The 21,083-nt window shown below is 45.8% G+C and overlaps 1 protein-coding gene across 1 annotated transcript in view; it reads right to left on the minus strand.

The window, feature by feature from the left end:
* Positions 1-21,083, minus strand: part of LOC124795572 (myosin light chain kinase, smooth muscle-like) — a 1,044,560-nt gene that overhangs the window by 146,616 nt on the left and 876,861 nt on the right. Inside the window, exon 21 of the mRNA XM_047259644.1 lies at positions 4,212-4,420. Coding sequence (XP_047115600.1) covers positions 4,212-4,420 — 209 coding nt within the window. The remainder of the gene's footprint in view (positions 1-4,211; positions 4,421-21,083) is intronic.

Here is a 21,083-nt window from a genome sequence, read left to right on the forward strand (position 1 = left end):
AGTGTAAGCGGACTACATGCCAGCATATACAACTGACCAGAATTTCAACGGGAGAAGGTAATGCGCTTATATGCTACATGGTCCTGAGCATAATAAATACCGGTTAGGTGTACAATAATGGAATGCAGTGAACATATAGTGTGTTGGGGGCGATCACTCAGCTGTATAAAAATTCAAAAGCCAAGATCGCTTAAATACTATTTACTAGATGACCAGTTTCAACACACTAAAGGTGCCATCATTGGATCTGTGAAGATACAACATGACAGGTTTGAGGGAGGGCTTACACAGGTTACGCTGTATAGGTTGTTAGTCGATCTGCGGTCATGTGTCAAATAGTTTTATCTTGTGACTTCGGTTTTATACATGTGATGGAATAGTAGGACCATGAGAGCAGTAGTGTTTTAATTTTTTTTGCGACAATGATTTTATATCAGCTGGTCTGCCTCATGTATCGTTATATCCAAACGATCTGTACATGTTAAGCGACATTCAGGTATGTGGCACTGTACTAATAGTAATGTATATAGTGTAACTCGTGTAAGCCCTCCCTCAAACCTGTCACGTTGTGTCTTCACAGATCCGGTGATGGCACCTTTAGTGTGTTGAAACCGGTCACCTAGCAAATACTATTTAAGCGATCTTGGCTTTTGAATTACTTCAATAATGGAATGGCTGGGCAAAGGTTAATGATCGGTAGTGTGCCAATATCTTGCTAACCCACGAGCAAGTTTTTTCAGTGGGCGAGAGATTTGGAGAAAGTGCTGCCTAGGGCAACAGTCGAACGTACCCTGGTAGGTGGGATAGCACAACCAACATGCTTTATCTTATTGAAAGGTAATGCATCAGAACCTCGAAAACAGGGCACAGCCATCGGCATCAACACTGCTGTCCAAGTTACCAGTTATGCTAACCAGAGGTGAATGTGTTGGCAACCGAATGGTACTTCAGGTGGTGGAACTGTATGATGATAAAGAACACAATCTGGCAGCGTTTGTTCTCCAAGGAGTCTCTGCACACGAATACGTTCCTCTGATGCTGCACGAAGAACAGGGACTCGTCTGAAAAGAGGACGTGATGCCAGTCGTGTGTCCGATGTTGTCTTTGGGCACACTACCATCTGCACGCCTCTCTCGGCTGCCGCCTCAAGCGACCCCGCAACAACCGTCACAGTGCTGACAGTCGTCGGTGCTCCAGAGTCGCCGCACTGTGCGTGTGGGTAGTTTTCTCATTACAAGAAAAACCCACTTCCTGACTCAAGGTAGCCGATTACGTGTACGATCCAGCAGAGCCGAGCAGACAATGTGCCTGCTCTCTCGGGCGCTAGTCGCGTGGTGCTATTGAGAGCCTGTTCGGTGTTGCCTATGGCCCTCCTGAACTCATGCATTCCATATTAGCGTTACAGTTACAGGACCCCACCGAACGCGAGCATCAGTATCGTGCAATATCCAGCAGAGCCGAGCAGACAATATGCCTGCTCTCTCAGGCGCTAGTCGCGTAGGGCTATTGAGATCGTGTTCGGTGTTGCATATGGCCTCCTGAACTCACGCATTCCATACCAGCGTCACAGTTACGGGACCCCGCCGAACGCGAGCATCAGTATCATGCTATATCCAGTAGAGCCGAGCAGACAATATGCCTGTTCTCTCAGGCGCTAGTCGCGTGGGGCTATTGAGATCCTGTTTGGTGTTGCATATGGCCCTCCTGAACTCAAGCATTCCATACAGGGGTTACAGTTACGGGACCCCGCCGAACGTGAGCAGCAGTATCGTGCAACGATAAACTGCAGTCTTGACAGGTCTCAGTTCTGCCGCTGTCGAATTCGCATACATGTCGGTAGAGGTTGCTCCTTGTTGCTCGAGACGTAACACGACCTCATCATACACAACCAACAACCAAGTGTTATTTCTGAGTGGGAAACCCGCTGTGTAACGTTTCCTAACGTACAATATGAACATGGTGTTACTGCGCCTAGTTCGTGAGGCTGAAATGCTGATTTTTTGTATACCCATTCATCCAGTACATTTCATACCAATCTGAAGTTTGTTGCAAGCCACCTTCATGGTGTTGCAATTTTAACTGTCTGTAGCTTACATCAGTGAGTCATATCGGCAGTACGCAGCTAGAATTGGAGTCGGTTATACGTAAGCAATGTTGAAAGTAATATTATAGAAAAGGAAGAGGACATAGATGTAGATGAGGGGGACAAATACGATACTGCGAGAAGAATTTGGCAGAGCACTCAAAGACGTAAAGCGAAACAAGGTCCTGGGAGTAGGTGGCGTTCCATCAGAACTACTGATAGCCTTGGGAAAGCCAGCCGTGGTGAAATTATTCCATAAGATCTACAAGATGCACGAGACAGGCGAAATACTTTCAGACTTCGAGAATAATATAATAATTCCAATTCCAAAGGAAGCAGGTGCTGACAGGTGTCAATATTATCGAACTATCAGTTCAATAAGTCTCGGTTACAAAATGCAAACATGAATTCCTTAGACAAGAATGGAAAAAGTGGTAGGTGCCGACCTCGGGGAAGATCATTTTGGATTCCAGAGAAATGTACGAATACGCGAGGCAGTAGTGACACTAAGATATAGATGATAGGTTAAGGAAAGGGAGCCATACGTTTATGTCAACTGTAAACTAAGAGAAATCTTTTGACAACGTTGACTAGAATAGTCTCTTTGAAATTCTGAAGGTAACAAGGATAAAATACAGGGAGTGAAAGGTTATTTACAACTTGTACAGAAACCAGACTGCAGTTGTAAGGGTCGACTGGCATGAAAGGGAAGCAGTAGTTGGGAAGGGAATGAGACAAGATTTAGCCTATCCCCGATGTTAGTCAATTTGTACATTGAACAAGCAGCAAAGAAAACAAAAGAAACATTTGGAGTAGCAATTGAAGTTCAGCGAGAAGACATAAAAACGTTGAAGTTTGCCAATGTCACTGTAATTCTGTCAGAGACTGCAAAGCGCTTCAGCGAACAGTTGAACAGAAGGAGGATATAAGATGGATACAAAAAAGCATAACAACGATAATGGAATGTTGTAGAACTAAATGAGGCGATGATGAGGGAATTAGGTTAGAAAACGAGACATTGAAAGTAACAGATGAATTTTGGTATTTGAGCAGCGAAATAAATGACGATGGCCGAATTGGAGAGGATATAAAATGTAGACTGAAAATCACAAGAAAAGCACCTTTGAACAAGAGAAATTTGTTAACATCGAATGTAGATTTAAGTGTTAGAAAGTCTTTTCTGAAGGTATTTGAATGGAGAGCAGCCACGTATGGAAGTGAAGCCCGCCCGGTTGGCCGTGCGGTCTAACGCACGGCTTTCCGGGCGGGAAGGAGCGCCTGGTCCCCGGCACCAATCCGTCCGGCGGATTTGCGTCGCGGTCCGGTGAGCCGGACAGTCTGTGGATGGTTTTTAGGCGGTTTTCCATCTGCCTCGGCAAATGCGGGCTGGTTCCCCTTATTCCGCCTCAGCTACACTATGTCGGCGATTGCTGCCCAAACAAGTTCTCCACGTACGCGTACTCCACCATTACTCTACCACGCAAACATAGGGGTTACACTCGTCTGGTGTGAGACGTTTCCTGGGGGGGGGGGGGGGGGGTCCACCGGAGGCCGAACCGCACAATAACCCTGGGTTCGGTGTGGGGCGGCGGAAGGGTGAAGTGGACTGCGGTAGTCGTCGTGGGGTTGTGGACCACTGCGGCTGCGGCGGGGACGGAGCCCCTCCGTCGTTTCTAGGTCCCCGGTTAACATAACATAACATGGATGTGAAACATGGACTATAAACAGTTTGTAGTAGAAGAGAATAGAAGATTTTGAAGTGTAGTGCTGCAGAAGATTTGATGGGTAGATTACGTAATTAATGAGGAGGTACTGAATGGATTCGTGGCACAACTTCACCAAATGATGGGATGAGTTGACGGGACACATTCTGAGACATCAAAGAATCACGAATTTAGTAGTGGAGGGAAGTGTGGGGGGTAAATATCGTAGAGGGAGATCAAGAGAAGAATACACTAAGCAGATTCATAAGGATGTAAGTTGCAGTAGTTACTCGGAGATGAAGAAGCTTGCACAGGAGAGAGTAGTATGAAGAGGTGCATCAAACCAGTCTTCAGGCTGAAGACCACAACAACAATGCACTTAAGCGAAGAAATGCGAGCTGTGTCGGCCCTGGTGAGGTACTCACGTGGCACCTGGAGCAGGTGGCGGCGTCGCGGCCTGCCACAGTCCAGACGACGTCGCCGGCTGCGCGCGGGTCAGACACGCGCGCCACGAAGCTGGCGCTGGCGCCGCGGCGCGCCATCACTGGCGCCGGGCTCTTCAGGAAGGCGACCGGCCGCTGCTGCTGCTGCTGGTGCTGGGGGCGACCGTCACCCGCGGAGGGCGTTGCCGCCTCTGTGTGGACAGGAAGCCGGGCTCTAACAACTGGTTCTTGGCTCTTAGCAGTATGTAGGCCGTTAGATAGATACAGGGTGTTTCAAAAATGACCGGTATATTTGAAACGGCAATAAAAACTAAACGAGCAGCGATAGAAATACACCGTTTGTTGCAATATGCTTGGGACATCAGTACATTTTCAGGCGAACAAACTTTCGAAATTACAGTAGTTACAATTTTCAACAACAGATGGCGCTGCGAGTGATGTGAAAGATATAGAAGACAACGCAGTCTGTGGGTGCGCCATTCTGTACGTCGTCTTTCTGCTGTAAGCGTGTGCTGTTCACAACGTGCAAGTGTGCTGTGGACAACATGGTTTATTCCTTAGAACAGAGGATTTTTCTGGTGTTGGAATTCCACCGCCTAGAACACAGTGTTGTTGCAACAAGACGAAGTTTTCAACGGAGGTTTAATGTAGCCAAAGGACCGAAAAGCGATACAATAAAGGATCTGTTTGAAAAATTTCAACGGACTGGGAACGTGACGGATGAACGTGCTGGAAAGGTAGGGCGACCGCGTACGGCAACCACAGAGGGCAACGCACAGCTAGTGCAGCAGGTGATCCAACAGCGGCCTCGGGTTTCCATTCGCCGTGTTGCAGCTGCGGTCCAAATGACGCCAACGTCCACGTATCGTCTCATGCGCCAGAGTTTACACCTCTATCCATACAAAATTCAAACGCGGCAACCCCTCAGCGCCGCTACCATTGCTGCACGAGAGACATTCGCTAACGATATAGTGCACAGGATTGATGACGGCGATATGCATGTGGGCAGCATTTGGTTTACTGACGAAGCTTATTTTTACCTGGACGGCTTCGTCAATAAACAGAACTGGCGCATTTGGGGAACCGAAAAGCCCCATGTTGCAGTCCCATCGTCCCTGCATCCTCAAAAAGTACTGGTCTGGGCCGCCATTTCTTCCAAAGGAATCATTGGCCCATTTTTCAGATCCGAAACGATTACTGCATCACGCTATCTGGACATTCTTCTTGAATTTGTGGCGGTACAAACTGCCTTAGACACTGCGAACACCTCGTGGTTTATGCAAGATGGTGCCCGGCCACATCGCACGGCCGACGTCTTTAATTTCCTGAATGAATATTTCGATGATCGTGTGATTGCTTTGGGCTATCCGAAACATACAGGAGGCGGCGTGGATTGGCCTCCCTATTCGCCAGACATGAACCCCTGTGACTTCTTTCTGTGGGTACACTTGAAAGACCAGGTGTACCGCCAGAATCCAGAAACAATTGAACAGCTGAAGCAGTACATCTCACCTGCATGTGAAGCCATTCCGCCAGACACGTTGTCAAAGGCTTCGGGTAATTTCATTCAGAGACTACGCCATATTATTGCTACGCATGGTGGATATGTGGAAAATATCGTACTATAGAGTTTCCCAGACCGCAGCGCCATCTGTTGTTGACAATTGTAACTACTGTAATTTCGAAAGTTTGTCTGCCTGAAAATGTACTGTTGTCCCAAGCATATTGCAACAAACGGTGTATTTCTATCGCTGCTCGTTTAGTTTTTATTACCGTTTCAAATATACCGGTCATTTTTGAAACACCCTGTAGATAGAGAGATAGAGAGAGAGAGAGAGAGAGACAACGATGACGACGCACCACAAAGGACTTATCCGGATGTAACGGAAATCGGTACATGTGGTGTACATGTACAGACAAAGAAATGATTACAAGTTCATAAAAATTGAACAATTTATTCAATACAAAGAGCTTCACGAATTGAGCAAGTCAATAACGCGTTGGTACATCTCTGGCCCTTATGCAAGCAGTTATTCTTCTTGGCATTTATTCACAAACTTATTGGATGTTGTCCTGAGGGATATTGTGCCAAATTCTGTCCAATTGGCGAGTTGGATCGTCAAAATTCCGAGACGGTTGGAGGGCCCAGCCCAGAATGCTCCAAACAGTCTCAATTGGAGAAACATCCGGCGACTGTGCAGGCGAAGGTAGGGTTTGGCAAGCAGGTAGAGAAGCAGTGGAAACTCTTGCCGTGTGTGGGCGGGCATTATGTTGCTGAAATGTAAGCCCAGAATGGCTTGCCGTGAAGGTTAACAAAACGGCGCTTAGGATATCGTCGACGCATCATTTTGCTGTATGGATGCCAGGAATGTCAACCAAAACAAAGGAGGGCTGCTACGAAAAGAAACGACACGCCAGACCATCACTGCTGATTGTCTGGTTTTACAGCGGGCGACCGTAAGGCTGGTGTCCTAACTCCGACCGAAATGTCTGCTGACACGCCTTTGGTGGTCATCGGACGTCAGTTCGAAGCGGCGCTCAACACTGAAGATAATTCTGCTCCAGTCGATGCGATTTCAGGCCGAAGACGTGTCTAGAGACAGCGGTGGGATCCCAGTCTCACTTTCGTCAGACATACGGCCTAACAACCAAGAGTGATGGTCTGTGGTGCCATTTCGTTTCATAGTAAGGCGCCTTTGGTTGCCATCCGCGGCACAGAGGTACTCCCAGTTTTATTGTCCTGTATGGCAAGTCATGCTGGGCTTACGTTTCAGTAAGGGAATGCTCGCCCGCACGTGGCGAGCGTTTCCACTGCTTGTCTTCGTCCTTGTCAAACCCTACCTTGGCCTGCCAGGTCGCCGGATATGTCCCAAAATTGAGGCTGTTTGTCGCATTATGGGCAGGACTCTTCAAACATCTCAAGATTTTGCAGATTTAACGTACCAGTAGGATAGAATTCGGCACGATATTCCTCGGGAGGAGATGCAACAAATCTGTCGATCAGTGCCAAGCGGAATAACTGTTTGTATACGAGCTACGAGTGGACCAACTTGTTACTGACTAGCTCAATTGTAATCATTTGTATGTCTGCACACGTGCATCACATCTACCGGTTTCCGCCCCATTCGGATAATTCCTTCATGGTGCGTCGTTTTTTGTCCGAGAGTACATTTATTTCTCAGCAACTGGAACACCGCTGGATAGTAACCCGAAGATTATTCGTAGTTAGCACTTGTAGTTGCTAGTGCGTTGTGATGCTCAGTAATTTCTTATGACAGAAGTATGTTACATCAGTTAAACTGCAGAACAGTCGAATATGAGAGTGCTCCATCCGAAAAAAGGTGTGACAAAATAATCAGTAGCGCAGTAGGTGAGTAATATTGATTACATACTCGTTTACTTTCAGACTGCGATATGTTCATCTAGATTTAAGGCTAATGTTAACAGCATTATTCGTCACCTAACCGTCTTATGTCAGACTTACAGTTTTATTTATCTGTTTATTATTGGCTTCTAGCATACATAATTTTAGAAAACTATGACTTTCTCAGTATGAGCAACTGTAAAGACGTGTAGCTTTTATATCTCGGTGCTTTAACTTTCATTCCATTCTTCCAGCCACCACAGAGTATCGGTTATCGTTTTATTCTCCAGAGCTGATCTGTACTTGAGAGTCTTGTGTCCGTGTGTCTTCCACTACTAATGGCAACTTTCGCAGACTGATCTGTTGTTTCATTGTATTTAACACCGGCATCAGATATAATCCAAAATAATTACATGATTTGTCCAGCCTTCTTGGCATCATGATACCGATCTACTTGATCTGGAACGTACAGGGTGTTTCGAAAAGGACTTTACCTTTGAAAATCTTACTACCTACAGAGGTGATTGTAGTGTCAATTTGTAGCGGAATGTATCGAGTTTTGTCTCGCGTAGTCTGCTAGTGTGGAATCGCACCGTAAGGAGCGCTAGCGGCAGTTTCGTTAAATATGGCTACCTTCACTGGACCCGAGCGTGTTACCTATGTGTTTTGGTTTCATGAGTCGAAGTCGGCGACAACAGTTTAGCGTAAATTCTGTACCAAGTTCGCTAAAGATACTCCTAGTAGGCCTGCAGTTTATGAGTGGCATAAAAGTTCTGTAGAAACAGGCTACTCGGTAAGACATGGGAAATCATCAGGTCGTCCAAGCACATCTGACGACGTCGTTGAGCGAGTGAGGCAACGTTTTGTCAACAGCTCTACGAAATCGACCCGGCGTGCATCCCGCGAACTGCAAATCCCACATACGACTGTTTGGCGTATGTTGGGATACCGTTTGCATTTGTAACCGTACAGATTGACGCGCGTACAGGCAATAAAAGACGCCGATAAAAGTGCTCGCAAGATCTTCTGTGTGGATATGTTAAATCGATTACATGAGAGTGTGGTCGTGCGGTTCTAGGCGCTACAGTCTGGAACCGGGCTACCGCTACGTTTGCAGTTTCGAATCCTGCCTTGGGCATGGATGTGTGTGATGTCCTTAGGTTAGTTAGGTTTAATTAGTTCTAAGTTCTAGGCGACTGATGACCTCAGAAGTTAAGTCGCATAGTGCTCAGAGCCATTTGAACCTCCCTGTTACCAACTGTTCGTCTAAAATTGTGACGAGTCGACTTTTCACTTAAGTGGCACATAACTGTAGGATATGAACAGTGAAAATCCACATCAAACATTGCAACATGTTCGTGATAGTCCCAACAGAACATTTTTTGTGCATTGAGCAAGAACAAACTGTACGGCCCCTTTTTTTTCCTTGAGAAAACCATCAACGAGATAGTGTACGTGGACGTGTTATTACAACAATTTTTCATATCACGGATAGATGAGGATGACTAAGAACGAAGTGTTTACTTCTTGCCAGATGGTGCACCACCCCACTACCTGCCTGACGTTCGGGATTTTCTCAGCGACCGCTTTCCAGGTCAATGGACTGGCTGTGACGCGCCAATTGCATGGCCCCCACGTTCCCCAGACCCGACACCACTCGATTTTCTTTTTTATGGGGATTCATCAACGATGTCGTGTGTTTCTTCCTGCTGCGCCGGTTTCTCTACCTGAACTTGGAGCAAGAATCTGCGCCGCCATTGAGCAAGTAACACCTGAAATGCTACAGCCAGCTTGGGAAGAAATTGACTTCCGATGGGATGTGTCCAACGTAACCAACGGAAGTCGCAAGTAACATCTTTAGTTTAAGGGAAAAAAAAGCTTGATGTGTTTCCCTACAAAATAACACTAAACCCAGCTCTGTATGTTCTTTCAATAAATTTATATGAATTTTTGAAATTGTAAAGACCATTTTTAAGCACCCTGTATTTAGTTGTCGTTCTTTTGCGTTTACAGAATGCTTTTTGAGTAGGTAATTGTTACGAAACCTGCAGTTCTAACAATCTCTGTAATTCTTTTGTCACTTTGTTGATAGGGAACAGTGTCACCATGTGTCATATTTACACTACTGGCCATTAAAATTGCTACACCACGAAGATGACGTGCTACAGACGCAAAATTTAACCCACAAGAAGAAGATTCTGTGATATGCAAACGATTAGCTTTTCAGAGCATTCACACAATGCTGGCGCCGGCGGCGACACTTACAACGTGCTGACATGGGGAAAGTTTCCAACCGATTTCTCATGCACAAACAGCAGTTGACCGGCGTTGCCTGGTAAAACGTTGTTGTGATGCCTCGTGTAAGGAAGAGAAATGCGTACCATCACGTTTACGACTTTGATAAAAGTCGGATTGTAGCCTACCGCGATTGCGGTTTATCGTATCGCGACATTGCTGCTCGCGTTGGTCGACATCCAATTACTGTAAGCAGAATATGGAATCGGTGGGTTCAGGAGGGTAATACGGAACGCCGTGCTGGATTCCAAAGGCCTCGTATCACTAGCAGTCGAGATGACAGGCGTTTTATCCGCATGGCTGTAACGGATCGTGCAGCCACGTCTCGATCCCTGAGTCAACAGATGGGGACGTTTGCAAGACAACAACCATCTGCACGAACTGTTCGACGAAGTTTGCAGCAGCATGGACTATCAGCTCGGAGACCGTGGCTGCGGTTACCCTCGACGCTGCATCACAGACAGGAGCGCCTGCGATGGTGTACTCAACGACGAACTTGGGTCCACGAATGGCAAAACGTCATTTTTTCGGATGAATCCAGGTTCTGTTTACAGCATCATGATGGTCGCATCCGTGTTTAGCGACATCGCGGTGAACGCACATTCGGCATCGCCATACTGGCGTATCACTCGGCGTGGTGGTATGGGTGCCATTGGTTACACGTCTCAGTCAACTCTTGTTCGCATTGACGGCTTTGAACAGTGGACGTTACATTTGGGACCCGTGGCTCTACCTTTCATTCGATCCCTGCAAAACCCTACATTTCAGCAGGATAATGCAACACTGCATGTTGCAGGTGCTGAACGGGCCTTTCTGGATACAGAAAATGTTCGACTGCTGCCCTGGCCAGCATATTCTCCAGATTTCTCACCAGTTGAAAACGTCTGGTCAGTGGTGGCTGAGCAACTGGCTCGTCACAATACACCAGGCACTACTCTTCATGAGCTGTGGTATCGTGTTGAAGCTGCATGGGCAGCTGTACCTGTACACGCCATCCAAGCTCTGTTTGACTCAATGCCCAGGCGTTTCGAGGCCGTTATTACGGCCAGAGGTGGTTGTTCTGGGTACTGATATTTCTCAGGATCTATACACCCAAACTGCGTGAAAATGTAATCACATGTCGGTTCTAGTATAATATATTTGTCCAATGAATACCCGTTTATCATTTGCATTTCTTCTTAGTGTAGCAACTTTAATGGCCAGCAGTGTATTATGAACGGCTGCTTCTTTGGGAGAGCGCCACGGAGCACGGGGAAGCCGGCAGCGCCTTCCCGGCCAGCTAAGCAGCTCTTCTGCTAGCAAGGCGGCGGACGTGTGGTGCGAGCTAACCGGACCGGACCATAGCAGCGGCCGGCACGCTCTGCTCTCCCTGTGTGGTCGGCGTCGTGGCTGGAGGCTACAGCCGCCCTGCCGCCACTCCGTCATTACGCCGTGCTGTGCTCTGCGAGTCAAGCACGGCAGCCGCCGCTACTGCCAGCCGTCCCGTGCTGTCGCTACGCCGACTCTCGTCCTTCGCGCTCATTCGAGAAGGAGACTGCTAACGAACACAGCTGTTGCGTATCACAGTTACTCGAGCCTCATCTCACTTTCTTTCATTTCTTTTGGAATTCTTCTAGGTAAGTACTCGATATTGACCGCTCTACTGAAAACGTCTGCCTTAAAAAGATATGTACCAGATAATATGATCGTTTAGCCTGTTCCTGACTTCAAAAAAAGAAAGAAAAAATACCGTTGCTGTCTCCCAGACAACACGCTAAACGCTCTCCAACCACAGACAGCGAAAACCGCCGATAATTTAAAACTTGGTGTTTGTGGGAAAAACACACGGTACTGCGAAATTCTCAAGCGCAGTTTGTGTTGTTGCCCCTGGACAGTCCCCGCTCGAGATTAATTAAAAGCGCCTGGCCTCTAAGGCTAGATGAAATACCAGGCGTAGAAGTATGAAACCGGAATTTCCCTATACATTTACATTTACATTTACATTGATACTCCGCAAGCCACCCAACGGTGTGTGGCGGAGGGCACTTTACGTGCCACTGTCATTACCTCCCTTTCCTGTTCCAGTCGCGTATGGTTCGCGGGAAGAACGACTGTCTGAAAGCCTCCGTGCGCGCTCTAATCTCTCTAATTTTACATTCGTGATCTCCTCGGGAAGTATAAGTAGGGGGAAGCAATATATTCGATACCTCATCCAGAAACGCACCCTCTCGAAACCTGGCGAGCAAGCTACACCGCGATGCAGAGCGCCTCTCTTGCAGAGTCTGCCACTTGAGTTTATTAAACATCTCCGTAACGCTATCACGGTTACCAAACAACCCAGTGACGAAACGCGCCGCTCTTCTTTGGATCTTCTCTATCTCCTCCGTCAACCCGACCTGGTACGGATCCCACACTGATGAGCAATACTCAAGTATAGGTCGAACGAGTGTTTTGTAAGCCACCTCCTTTGTTGATGGACTACATTTTCTAAGCACTCTCCCAATGAATCTCAACCTGGTACCCGCCTTACCAACAATTAATTTTATATGATCATTCCACTTCAAATCGTTCCGTACGCATACTCCCAGATATTTTGCAGAAGTAACTGCTACCAGTGTTTGTTCCGCTATCATATAATCATACAATAAAGGATCCTTCTTTCTATGTATTCGCAATACATTACATTTGTCTATGTTAAGGGTCAGTTGCCACTCCCTGCACCAAGTGCCTATCCGCTGCAGATCTTCCTGTATTTCGCTACAATTTTCTAATGCAGCAACTTCTCTGTATACTACAGCATCATCCGCGAAAAGCCGCATGGAACTTCCGACACTATCTACTAAGTCATTTATATATATTGTGAAAAGCAATGGTCCCATAACACTCCCCTGTGGCACGCCAGAGGTTACTTTAACGTCTGTAGACGTCTCTCCATTGATAACAACATGCTGTGTTCTGTTTGCTAAAAACTCTTCAATCCAGCCACACAGCTGGTCTGATATTCCGTAGGCTCTTACTTTGTTTATCAGGCGACAGTGCGGAACTGTATCGAACGCCTTCCGGAAGTCAAGAAAAATAGCATCTACCTGGGAGCCTGTATCTAATATTTTCTGGGTCTCATGAACAAATAAGGCGAGTTGGGTCTCACACGATCGCTGTTTCCGGAATCCATGTTGATTCCTACATAGTAGATTCTGGGTATCCATAAATAACATGATACGCGAGCAAAAAACATGTTCTAAAATTCTACAAGAGATCGACGTAAGAGATATAGGTCTATAGTTTTGCGCATCTGCTCGACGACCCTTCTTGAAGACTGGGACTATCTGTGCTCTTTTCCAATCATTTGGAACCCTCCGTTCCTCTAGAGACTTGCGGTACACGGCTGTTAGAAGGGGGGCAAGTTCTTTCGCGTACTCTGTGTAGAATCGAATTGGTATCCCGTCAGGTCCAGTGGACTTTCCTCTATTGAGTGATTCCAGTTGCTTTTCTATTCCTTGGACACTTATTTCGATGTCAGCCATTTTTTCGTTTGTGCGAGGATTTAGAGAAGGAATTGCAGTGCGGTCTTCCTCTGTGAAACAGCTTTGGAAAAAGGTGTTTAGTATTTCAGCTTTACGCGTGTCATCCTCTGTTTCAATGCCATCATCATCCCGTAGTGTCTGGATATGCTGTTTCGAGCCACTTACTGATTTAACGTAAGACCAGAACTTCCTAGGATTTTTTGTCAAGTCGGTACATAGAATTTTACTTTCGAATTCAATGAACGCTTCACGCATAGCCCTCCTTACGCTAACTTTGACATCGTTTAGCTTCTGTTTGTCTGAGAGGTTTTGGCTGCGTTTAAACTTGGAGTGGAGCTCTCTTTGCTTTCGCAGTAGTTTCCTAACTTTGTTGTTGTACCACGGTGGGTTTTTCCCGTCCCTCACAGTTTTACTCAGCACGTACCTGTCTAAAACGCATTTTACGATTGCCTTGAACTTTTTCCATAAGCACTCAACATTGTCAGTGTCGGAACAGAAATTTTCGTTTTGATCTGTTAGGTAGTCTGAAATCTGCCTTCTATTACTCTTGCTAAACAGATAAACCTTCCTCCCTTTTTTTATATTCCTATTAACTTCCATATTCAGGGATGCTGCAACGGCCTTATGATCACTGATTCCCTGTTCTGTACATACAGATTCGAAAAGTTCGGGTCTGTTTGTTATCAGTAGGTCCAATATGTTATCTCCACGAGTCGGTTCTCTGTTTAATTGCTCGAGGTAATTTTCGGATAGTGCACTCAGTATAATGTCACTCGATGCTCTGTCCCTACCACCCGTCCTAAACATCTGAGTGTCCCAGTCTATATCTGGTAAATTGAAATCTCCACCTAAGACTATAACATGCTGAGAAAATTTATGTGAAATGTATTCCAAATTTTCTCTCAGTTGTTCTGCCACTAATGCTGCTGAGTCGGGAGGTCGGTAAAAGGAGCCAATTATTAACCTAGTTCGGTTGTTTAGTGTAACCTCCACCCATAATAATTCACAGGAACTATCCACTTCTACTTCACTACAGGATAAACTACTACTAACAGCGATGAACACTCCACCACCGGTTGCATGCAATCTATCCTTTCTAAACACCGTCTGTACCTTTGTAAAAATTTCGGCAGAATTTATCTCTGGCTTAAGCCAGCTTTCTGTACCTATAACGATTTCAGCTTCGGTGCTTTCTATCAGCGCTTGAAGTTCCGGTACTTTACCAACGCAGCTTCGACAGTTGACAATTACAATACCGATTGCTGCTTGGTCCCCGCATGTCCTGACTTTGCCCCGCACCCGTTGAGGCTGTTGCCCTTTCTGTACTTGCCCAAGGCCATCTAACCTAAAAAACCGCCCAGCCCACGCCACACAACCCCTGCTACCCGTGTAGCCGCTTGTTGCGTGTAGTGGACTCCTGACCTATCCAGCGGAACCCGAAACCCCACCACCCTATGGCGCAAGTCGAGGAATCTGCAGCCCACACGGTCGCAGATGGTGCTAGTTGTCAGTGTAGGGCCCGTGAGACTGCGTCTGTTTCCTCTTACGGCTGACAACGAATGTCAACAAACAATAACCCAAGTTCCGTACATTGGCATCTGTTTCAAACCCGTAAAAATGTTGAGTTTTATGCCTACGAACTACGATTAGCGGGCAGCTTTGATTTTCTTTTATCCTTTGAAGAAAACTGCTGCAGAATCCCTTCGAATGATTGATAAAGCTATCCGCTAACATGCTCTTGGCAAAAGACAGTGTTTCGAGTGGTTCAGAAAATTTAAAAGTGGTGATTTTGACGTGAGAAACAACGAGCGCAGGAAACAACCGAAAAAGTACGAAGGCAACGAACTGCAGGCCTTACTGGATGAATATGATACACCCAACAGGAACTTGCAGAACAAGTGAATGTGACGCAGAAAGCCGTTTCTCTTTGGTTAAGTCATAGAGTGTGCGGCTGGTCCCAGCGGAGGTTCGAGTCCTCCCTCGGTCATGGGTGTGTGTGTTTGTCCTTAGGATAATTTAGGTTAAGTAGTGTGTAAACTTAGCGACTGATGACCTTAGCAGTTAAGTACCATAAGATTTCACACACATTTGAATATTTTCTTCGGTTGAAAGCTGTGGGAAAGGTGCAGAAAGTGGGAAAATGGATTCCGCATGAACTACAAGCAAATCGAAAGACCACTTCTAAAATGCTGCTCGACAGATAGCAAAGGAAAGTCGTTTCTCCATTGAATATTGATAGGTGATGAAAAATGGTTATATTTTGAGAATCCTAAGCGTCGTGAATCATGAATGAGTCCAGGCAAACCATCGACATCCAGTGCAAGACCAAATCGCCTTCGAAAGGAGACAATGCTCTTAGTTTGGTGGGATCAGAAGGGTGTCATCTATTATGAGCTGCTAAAACCTGGTGAAACCGTTAACACTGATCGCTACCGACAGCAAATGATCGATTTAACTCCATCGTTACGTAAAAAAGATTAGAATATGGAAAAAGGCGACACAAAGTCATAATGCTCCATATAACGCCCCATCACACGCAGCAAAACGGGTCAGAGAAACGATCAGGCATTCAGTTGGGAAATACTAGGGCATGCGGATTATTCTCCACACTTGAGTCCGTCCGATTATCATCTGTTTTAATCACTGGGACACGCTCTAACTGAACAACGCTGCAATTCCTATGAAAATGTACGAAAATGGCTCGCTGACTGTTTCGCTTCAAAAGAAGTGCTTTCTTGGCAGACGTGTAATTACTGCAACCAAATTCCGGTTTCATACTTCTACACCTGATAAGCGGATGAAACATGGTCAGCAGATTACTGTCACTCGGCGGTTTCTACATCTACATCTACGTACATACTCCGCAATCCACCATACGGTGCGTGGCGGAGGGTACCTCGTACCACAACTAGCATCTTCTCTCCCTGTTCCACTCCCAAACAGAACGAGGGAAAAATGACTGTCTATATGCCTCTGTACGAGCCCTAACCTCTTATCTTATCTTCGTGGTCTTTCCGCGAAATGTAAGTTGGCGGCAGGAAAATTGGACTGCAATCAGCCTCAACTGCTGGTTCTCTAAATTTCCTCAGTAGCGATTCAAGAAAAGAACACCTCGTTTCTTCTATAGACTCCCACCCGAGTTCCTGAAGCATTTCCGTAACACTCGCTTGATGATCAAACCTACCAGTAACAAATCTAGCAGCCCGACTCTGAATTGCTTCTATGTCCTCCCTCAATCCGACCTGATAGGGATACGAAACGCTCGAGCAGTACTCAAGAATAGGTCGTATTAGTGTTTTATGAGCGGTCTCCTTTACAGATGAACCACATGTTCCCAAAATTCTACCAATGAACCGAAGACGACTATCCGCCTTCCCCACAACTGCTATTACGTGCTTGTCCCACTTCATATCACTCTGCAATGTTAAGCCCAAATGTTTAATCGACGTGATAGTGTCAAGCGCTACACTACTAATAGAGTATTCAAACATTACGGGATTCTGTTTCCTACTCATCTGCATTAATTTTCATTTATCTGTATTTAGAGTTAGCTGCCATTCTTTACACTAATCACAAATCCTGTCCCAGTCATCTTGTATCCTCCTACAGTCACTCAACGACGACACCTTCCCAGGCAAATGCCGGGATGGTTCGTTTGAAAGGGCACGGCCGATTTCCTTCCCAATCCATCCCTAACCCGAGCTTGCGCTCCGTCTCTAATGACCTCGTCGTCGACGGGACGTTAAACACTAACCACCACCACCACCACCACACCTTCCCGTACACCACAGCATCATCAGCAAACAGCCGCACATTGCTATCAACCCTATCCAAAAGATCATTTATGTAGATAGAAAACAATAGCGAACCTACCACACTTCCCTGGCGCACTCTAGATGATACCCTCACCTCCGATGAACACTCACCATCGAGGAGAACGTACTGGGTTCTATTACTTAAGAAGCCTTCGAGCCACGCACATACTTGGGAACCAATCCCATATGCTCGTACCTTAGTTAGGAGTCTGCAGTGGGGCACCGAGTGAAACGCTTTCCGGAAGTCAAGGAATATGGCATCCGTTTGATACCCTCCATCCATGGTTCGCAAGATATCATTTGAAAAAAGGGCGAGTTTCACAGGAGCGATGCTTTCTAAAGCCGCGCTGATGCATGGACAGCAACTTCCCTGTCTCAAGGAAATTCATTATATTCGAACTGAGAATATGTTCGAGAATCCTGCAACAAACCGATGTTAAGGATATTCATCTGTAATTTTGAGGATCCGTCCTTCTACCCTTCTTCTACACAGGCGTCACCTGCGCTCTTTTCCAGTCGCTCGGGACTTAACGTTGGGCAAGAGATTCGCGATAAATGAAAGCTAAGTAAGGAGCCAATGCAGTAGAGTACTGTCTGTAAAACCGAATTGGAATCCCATCAGGACCTGGCGATTTATTTATTTTCAACCCATTCAGCTGCTTCACAACCCCAGGGATGTCTATCAGTATGTCCTCCATACGGGAATCTGTACGAGACTCAAACGGCGGTATGTTTGTACGATCGTCCTGCGTGAAATGTCTGAGGCGCCTTGCGACGGTTTGCGAGGCTCCCCCCATCGGAGGTCCGAGTCCTCCCTCGGGCATGGGTGTGTGTGTTGTCCTTAGCGGAAGTTAGTTTAAGTTAGATTAAGTTAAGTGTAAGCCTAGGGACGATGATCTCAGCAGTTTGGGCCCATAGGAACTTAACCACAAATTTCCAATTTTTTTCCTTCCGGGACAACATAAAAAACCGTTTCTGTTAAGTTTCCTAAGTTCGATTTCTGCTCGAGGCCTATGACTAACGTCTCCTTCTTCGCCGTGTCTGAGCTTGACGGAGTCGCTGTCACTTTTGTCTCAAGAAGCGGCCATCGACAAAATCGTCCCGACACGCAAATGACGTACATGCGTCGCCAAATGTGGGCTACCGTGGACTGTTTTAATATCATCTCTACAAGTACTTAATATTACCTATTAGCACAAGTCTGTCTGTGTGCAGACGAATCAGAATGTTCGTATCACTGCAGGTTTCTAGGTTTAACGTCCTTTACAGGGCTGTATCGCCAGAGGCATATCACCAGGACAGCTGGAAATCATAACAGGCCAAGGAGTTATTCAAGCTCCATCCTGGTTCGAGAAACGTCATAATTAAGTTGCTACTAGTATTTGAATTTGATGTTTTAGTTTCTAACGGCAACTAGTTTTTATCTTGCACATTTTGCTTTTCGTTTCGACGTGGTCACTTTCTTGGACGCCTAAGAGCTTTGGCATTTAGCACGGATTCCATCTGCTTTCGCAGTAAGACGACGTCGACGTGTGTCTACTACTACAAGATGGGTAAAATCAAATTGACCCTGAGAATATTCCGTTCACCTTAAGGATGGGATATGACTTACAACTTCCGCCCCCAGGGAAGATGATGTAAGATGGGTTAGTATCCTTAAGATACACGAAATATTCACCGGGACGGTTTCATTTTGCCAAGAAGAACCAAATGCTATACGAAATCAGGTATAAACTCCGAACCCACAGTGATATATCTGTATCGAAAGGTGACAATTTGTTTCGGACTCGATACTGCAGAGACGGTGATAAAGTCATTTTCAGTCATCTACAGACCATAATACCAGGCAATGAGAATAATCTATAGTGGGATTAATAGTAGGTGCAACCAATTCGTAAAATGAGATGTGGTAAATGTCAAAATTTCTGTGTGGGGCAAACAGGCAGATGTTTCTCCACCAGATTCACAGAGTACACAGACATTAGCGACAACTGTAATTCTTTATTTAGTGCACATCTATGGAACTATACTCATAGCTCCAACAGCTTCGAGCAATCTTTAAAGGTTCTACACAGAGGAGACAAAATGCAGATTAATGGACGCCCTAGAAGAAATTAAAATTTAGAGTGCCTCCTAAGAACAACCACAATACACACTCAAAGAACAAACAGACCTCATAAATAAAAAATTTCTCTGCTGTTTTAGACATTCACTCTAACGTACTATAACCGCACACTTTAATTGTGTGATAGATACAGTCCGCTTAAAATGGAGTACATAAAATGGAATATCGACTAGTATCGCTGACTAGTTTCTCTTTGATGTGCAGTTGCGCGTGTTATGTTTTTATATCTGCCTGACATAAACCTATATGTCAAAATCTTGTAAATACGATATTTGAATGTATAAAAAGGCTGCAAAATTGGTTCTACCTACTATTAATCTCACTGTAAATTATTCTCATTCCGTTGTATTATGTTTTGTAGATGCTTGAAAATGGCTTAGTGTCGAAATTGCAATCGCAAAATAAAATTTCTAGCAACTGAAAACAAGAGGAAATCCATTGAAAAATGAATGTCGCTTTTCAAATTCATCAGTCTAAACTAACTTAATCGTGGATGGTTCATCAAAATCTTTTATGATAATGGTATTAAAACTGTATGTAGGAATGCAGACATGCTCCATTAAGTCTGAAATTAATCTACAACTACTGAAACTGAGTACAAGTTGCGCATTATTCCATAAGACTGAATTTCATTGCTGTCCCTAATTAGTTTGTCGTTTTTGGAGAATCGATCCGACTGACAGACAAAGGTATTACGGAAAGCAAGTGACAGAGCGGCAGGCACGACTGAGCGATGTGGGATTCCTGCCACTGAGCCAGCCGGTTGAGCAGCTGCTGCACTAGGGCTCTCGCAACTGTTCTTCAATTTCGTAAGGTCAGCAGCGTCTGGTAATGAGTAGCAAGAAGCCGCCCTATGGTAAGTACACAGTGGACGCGTACTTAAAATGAAAATGATGTCAGGCATTTGGCGCCGCCGCCACGTTTCCTACAGCACGAGCGCGCTGCCTGCCACGCACGATTACACCGCTGCCAATGAGGTGCAGCCATCCCCTCTCCGGAGCTCCCGCGGCAGGTGTACTAAGTCCGAACATTGATGCACTGACCGCATTTTTGAGTGTTTGCCAGTTGAACACATTTACAGACTTTCGTAGTGGCCAGGGCTCAACATCTTCCGAATAGACGTTGTATTGAAAAGTGACAGATTTATATAAATCTTTTGTATCTGTATGTGCACGGGATAGGCAAAATAATGTGAACAGTGGTAGTACTGGGATGGCTGCGTTTGACGGTGAACAATGCAGCTGAGGTATGTGTTGCGCTGGTCTGCGCGTGTTCAGTACGGACTAGACATCAGCGCAGGTTGTTTACGAGTAGTGCACACTTCGCATTTGCATTCAGAGGCCGATGTCGACGTGCAATGAAAGACTTAACAGAGTTCGAAAGAGGGCAGATTGTGGGGGGACCGATTAGCTGGAGCATCAGTGATCAAGACAGCCAACTTACTGAATGTTTCAAGTGCAACTACTTCAACAGTCTTGACAGCCTACATAAAACAGGGAAGGACATCGTCGTGTAATCGTAATAGTGGGCGCAATCTACATGACAGAGATCGTCGGATGCTAAAACACGGATTGTGTCAAAAGAACAAAAAACTACGGCGGCTAAAGTGACTGCAGAGCTCAATAGCCATCTTAGAGACCCCATATCTACCGACACTGTCCGCCGAGAACTCTATAAAGCGAAAATTTATTGACGAGCTTCTGTACCGAAACCATTAGCGACAACAACCGACGAAAAGAGTAAAAAATGGTG

This window comes from Schistocerca piceifrons, chromosome 4, assembly GCF_021461385.2.
Source record: "Schistocerca piceifrons isolate TAMUIC-IGC-003096 chromosome 4, iqSchPice1.1, whole genome shotgun sequence".
NCBI lineage: Eukaryota > Metazoa > Arthropoda > Insecta > Orthoptera > Acrididae > Schistocerca > Schistocerca piceifrons.